Here is a 5,603-nt window from a genome sequence, read left to right as displayed (position 1 = left end):
AAAAAAAAAAAAAAAAAAAAAAAACAAAACCCTAAACATTTAGAAAACAATTTAAGAAAAAAAAATGGGCTAAACAGAGTTCTCAAAAGGAAAACTTTAAAAAGTGTTCAAAAAACATCCTAGAGGATGGCTCAGTGATGAAAGTACTTATCACATAAGACTAGAGAGTTCAGATCCCTGAAACTCACTGGATGCCATGTGGGCATGCATGGTGGCCTAGCTATTATTCTGCCCCCAAATGGCAGAGACACAGGATCCCAGAACAAGTTGGCAGACAAGACTAACCAGAACAGTAAGCTTATGTTTGATTAGGAAACCCTGCTTCAGTGAACACTCTGGAAGAGTAATTCAGGATGATTTAAGCATCAACCTCCCTCAGTCCTCCATGTGTACACATACACATATCCATGAGCATGCATAGACATATGCCTACACATGCAAACACACATACAATAACTCATACATACCACCTAACACACATGAAAGTAGAAAAGGAAAATTTGACATCATTTGCCTTCGAAGTATCCCCCTGTTCTGTCTCACTTCAGTCTGAATAGCCATCATCTAAGTTTCAGATCTACTGCCAGAGAAACAACTTTGAGCCCAACCTGATAGTCCAATGTGGCTACCAGAATTATCCTACGGGCCTCTTTGAAGGGGATTTTGCTGGTGTTTTCTTACTCATACAAATTGTACCCAGTCCTTTCTAGAAGAAGGCAGCAATATCATTGTAAAGCACACAATCATTCTTATGTTCCTTTTATGTCAGTCCCCACTGAAAATGCCTAATGGCTGCTCATAACAAAGCTCAATGAGTATAATTTAGGAAAAGTTCTCTACCTGAAAAGTATGCCTATTCGAAAGGGTACATTTCAAATCCTGATGCCTATTCCTCTCCCATATGTATATGCATATGTGTAAAATAGCTTTCCTTATGTATGATTGGTAGTATCTGACATTCCACTTTTCCATACTCATTATTTTTCCCTCAAATGGCTCATCTGAAATATTCCTTACATGGTCGCAGTGCAGTATCATCCAGTACTGGTTGGTGTGCATTGAAATGCCTTTGCTTACCTAATTGTGCTTTGAGAGCATCTGAAATCTCAAGCATTATGGATGTGGGAAGTTTTACAGTGGAATCATTAAGACCCGGAATAATAAGATGAACTGTAAGAAAATAGATATAAGTGTAAGAGGAGGAAGAAAACATAGCAAACAAAAACAAACCACGGAGAATCATAAGGCTTCTGCTGAAGCCAAAGGTGGATACCTCCTTCCGGGTGAACTCCACATTCAAAATGCAGAAGAAAAATGACTGCACTTTTTAAAGAGTTTTTCCCATATGTAGAACTCATCAACAGAAATTCCCTGGGTTCATATTCACATATTCAAAACTTTCCCATGGACTATAGCTATTTCCACCCTGTCCCCTTTTTAACATGCCAAGATAAAGGTGGTGTCTCTTGGTTGGTGGCTTAGAATGGACACAGCCAAGGAGTTAAAACAGTAAAAGGAAATGTATGGACACTAACTTAGCACACTTGCTCTTAGTACAAAACCCCACTAGAACCATGTTGTCAAAAGATAGACTAGACTGCCCATTCTAGATACACATTTTGTGATGGACTTACCCAATATTGTTCCTCCAAAAGGAGTCTTGTCCGGGGATTTGGTTGAAGCCCTGTGGGTAACATTCTGAATAACTGGTGAAATATAAAAAGACAAGAGTGTGGTAAAGATGAACACAGGAACCAACACAAAGCTGATGGTGTAAAGCTACCTACTGTCCCTCGTATAGTTTTAATCTAAATGTGTCAATTAAGAGAAGCAACCCAGTGGGTTGGCTACAGAGTCAACAGAAGAACTGCACATGTACTTACCTAACCATCCTTGCTCTTGCTAACAAAGCCTGTCTTTACCACCCTAACATAAAGTATCCCATACTAAATAATGGAAAATACTCTATTCTCTATGCATTCTGCCCTCTTCACAGAGCAACTAAGAATTAGCATAAAATGTTGCAATGCTAAGACAATATGAAATTAGAAAACGTGTATCTTCAAATGGAAGAATCTTTCAGTGATTCCAGTAGTACCTGGTCCTGCCTTTAGTTTACACTTAGGACATTGTGTTTTCTTAAAAGGAAGAATTATTTTAAGGCTTTAGCTCTTCTACCAAGAGTTTTTTTGCTGTAAATAATGGAGTCATTTTAATAATTTGAAAACTTGAAGCCAAAACAAAAATGACTAGACACTGAAATGAAATACAGCATTGTAATTCTTAAAATGTGGACATCTTTATTTTCCCTAAGTGACTGCTAAATCAGAGTTTTTCCTTGTGTATGCTACCTTAACCCTAAGTAAAACCCACATGTTTAACTATTATTTTAAATATAGCACATGCTATAACTGTTTTGTGTCCCAAATAGTATGATTTATTTAAGGGTTTTCATATTGGTACAACAGCAAAAATTATGTATGAACCACAAACTTACTTACACTAATTTCTTCAAATGTTTTCCAAACATTATTGTTAGAAAAACTGAGAAAAGAGACACTGTATATTTATATGAGTTGAACAGACTACTACAATAGTTCCTGAATACACCAGACTAGTTACCTTGCTTGATGATTGTTATTGGGATTAGCTTCCTTGGGACATATGCTGGCTGGAAAGAGAAAAAGTAAGTCAGCTTTTATATCAGCGTTCATTAAAAAATAAGCCAGACTTCTGAGAGAAGTCCTTTCTTGTTTTCAGTGAAATCACTTACAATGGAGGCTTAATAGTCACTGGATAGATATTTAGCGTATATGTTTGCCTACATTGTACTGAACTCATTTGCTTCCCCTAGAGAAAGCCACAGCCGCACAGAAGCAAGTCTTCAGAATTCCCATTTACTTAGAAATTACAGTAGAAAAAAACTGAGTACTCTATATAGAGAGAGCCCATTTGTATTTTGTTTGAGATATGGCCCAGCCATCTTCTTCACCCTTTATCTCAAAAGATGCCGGGCTGCACATTATCTTTTAAAATCAATCAAGTCAAACTATTTGAGTATGGCCTACTAATGCTGCTGTTACTGCAGATACTATGACATCCACGAGCTTTTAGTACCACCATTTATTGCCCAAGAGCGAAGAAAAGTAACTTGAAACTAGATATTTCTTAAAATTGAACTGGAACTTAATCATTCTGCCATCCTGCCTGGATTTATACGTGGGGGAACTCTAAAGGTCATGACCCAAAGATTGATATGGATGATATGTCTTTCCCTCACCCAAACTGTCTTCCAAGTCCCATGGGATGTTTGGATGTCACTCAGTGCCTAGGGATAGGTCTAGACAGGATCACATGGCCAAAGGTGAGGTAGATGAGAGACGTATGGAGAGAGTTGGTAATGAGAACAGTGAGGAGTCCCAATAGGAGGATTAGAGATGAGTTGTTGAAAGAGAAAGAATGGCCAGTTTTTGGCACTTGGTTTAACTTGCATACACAGGATAGACACAACATGTGCAGATCTGCCTATTTTGAATGTGCACTGAGTATGAGGCAATACTAAAATAGGCATTCACAGTTGTGACTAAAAGAGTATGGTAACATTATTATTATTTTTCAGGATGGTAAAGAAAGGCCATAACACCAACCTTATTCTAGGCTATCTCTCTTCCTATATTATGTTTAAAAACTGTAAAAGAATCTACTATAATTACTGGATATTTGTTTTTTAAAGTATAATCTTTACATATTGACCCAGATAATTATCAGTTGGGTACAGATAATTATATATGCAAGTATATTTATTACTAGAATTAAAAACAACTTCATTACCCAAAGTTTGGGTTTTATTCCATATGCTATAGTTTAAATAGTTTGCTTCTATTTAATATCCAGAAAAAATATGAAGACTATAAGAATAAATTTAGACTCACACTATAACTCAATTTTACAATACACACACATATATATACATACATACACACAATAGACTAGAAGGAAATACATCATAATTTGAACAGTAGTTATTATAAGCTGACATTAATTTTTATGCATATACCTTTATTTGCCAAGTTCCTGAAACAGGTGCATTACAATATTTATATTCAGAGAAAGATGCTTTTATGTTATTTTGTCTGTTACATGTTTCCATACTGCAACTTAGGTCACCACCACTGGTGGATGGAACAATGATTGAAAAATAACTGCCATGATTTTTCTCAGGAGAGAACATGAAAACCATATGAATAGAAGGAGAAAAGGAAACAAACCTTCACAGCAAAGAAAAAGAGTATCAGCTATGGTAGGAAGATCTCTTCTGGCTTCATCACTGTGGCACTTATACACAGTCCCCACTGAAGACAGGTCCCTGCCACTTTATGCTGCCCCACACACCCACCTAACAGCAGGCAGTCACTGTTCTGCATGTAATGTGGAAATACCCCCAGCATGTCTCTTTACCTACCACTTCTAAGAATGGTTTTTACATGTGAACCGTTCACATTTGGTTTTCTTGCAACTGACACTTTTATATTTGTCTATAAGCATGTAATGCTTTTAAGATACAATGTGATGTTTTGACAAAGGTATACAACGTGACCCATCACTCTTGTGGTAAGAAATTTAAAATGCGTTTCAATAACGCATTTAATTGTTGCTTTCTACTGTATAATCATTCTCAAGAACCTCTTCCTCCTGTCTAACTGAAACATTAGCATGTCCTTCTTCCTCAGTATCTGTCTTCCCACCCTTAGCCACCACAGTCTTCTCACTACCCATGACATTAAGACTTCTGAGAATTCTGTATGTCTAGTAGAGCAAGCTCCGGTCACGAGAGCCTCCTGAGTAGGAAACCAGGTTATCTTCCTAGTACTGATAGGTCAGGTCTATAACTACAGTTAAGAAGACATCTGTATATCCAGCTTGTTTGCCCTAGGAGTCCTGCCACAGTATTCTGCACAATGTGACATTTCTCAAAGACTGCTAACACACTTTAGCAGAAACGCCTGCACATGGCTGTGTTGTTCACCTCTGAACTGAATTATACCAAATTACAGTTCCTATGCGACACTGATTTGTTTCAGATAAACTTTTTTTTTTTGACAAATGGAAAATATTCCACTCATCACATGAATGGAACAAAGTTTCTGTTCTGAGTTCTTGCTTGAGTACTGACCAATGTTTTATTAAGCTGATGACAAGAATATAGGTACAGGGTGTGCTGCCAAAAATAAGGAAATGATTTAGCTGCAGAATGCATTTCATTCTAGACCTGTAATTGCTCTCTTGCCTAAGCTGTAATCCAAAGGCTAAGACTAGACCAGTGAGCATCTCCAAAGATATATCTCTGAAGATAGATTCAAGGGGATCAAGAAAGTCCAGCTATTCGATGTTTAACAAAGACAAAAGTTCCCACCAGGAAATCCACACTGAATTTTTCCTCTGTATCTGCTTATGAAGTAAAAGTAAAAGAAAACATCTGTCATCTAAAATCACTAAAAATCAAAATATAATTCTTAAGATACCAAGATTTAATCAATTATAGTCCAATTTCATTTGTGTTTTATTTTCTCTCTCTTTTTTTTTTTTTTTTTTTTTTTTTTTTT

General features: G+C 36.6%; 1 protein-coding gene across 35 annotated transcripts in view; it reads right to left on the bottom strand.

The window, feature by feature from the left end:
* Abi3bp (ABI family member 3 binding protein) overlaps window positions 1-5,603 on the bottom strand; it is a 229,041-nt gene that overhangs the window by 100,937 nt on the left and 122,501 nt on the right. For all 35 annotated transcript variants that reach the window (XM_031364086.1, XM_031364088.1, XM_031364093.1 and 32 more), the window contains exons 7-9: window positions 2,623-2,671; window positions 1,635-1,706; window positions 1,078-1,170 (exon numbers count right to left, since the gene is read on the bottom strand). In XM_031364086.1, the coding sequence (XP_031219946.1) occupies window positions 1,078-1,170; window positions 1,635-1,706; window positions 2,623-2,671 (214 nt within the window). The remainder of the gene's footprint in view (window positions 1-1,077; window positions 1,171-1,634; window positions 1,707-2,622; window positions 2,672-5,603) is intronic.

Source organism: Mastomys coucha, unplaced genomic scaffold, assembly GCF_008632895.1.
Source record: "Mastomys coucha isolate ucsf_1 unplaced genomic scaffold, UCSF_Mcou_1 pScaffold12, whole genome shotgun sequence".
Taxonomy (NCBI): domain Eukaryota; kingdom Metazoa; phylum Chordata; class Mammalia; order Rodentia; family Muridae; genus Mastomys; species Mastomys coucha.
The sequence above is the reverse complement of the archived record's forward strand: the minus strand, read 5'-3'. Positions and strand labels throughout refer to the sequence as shown.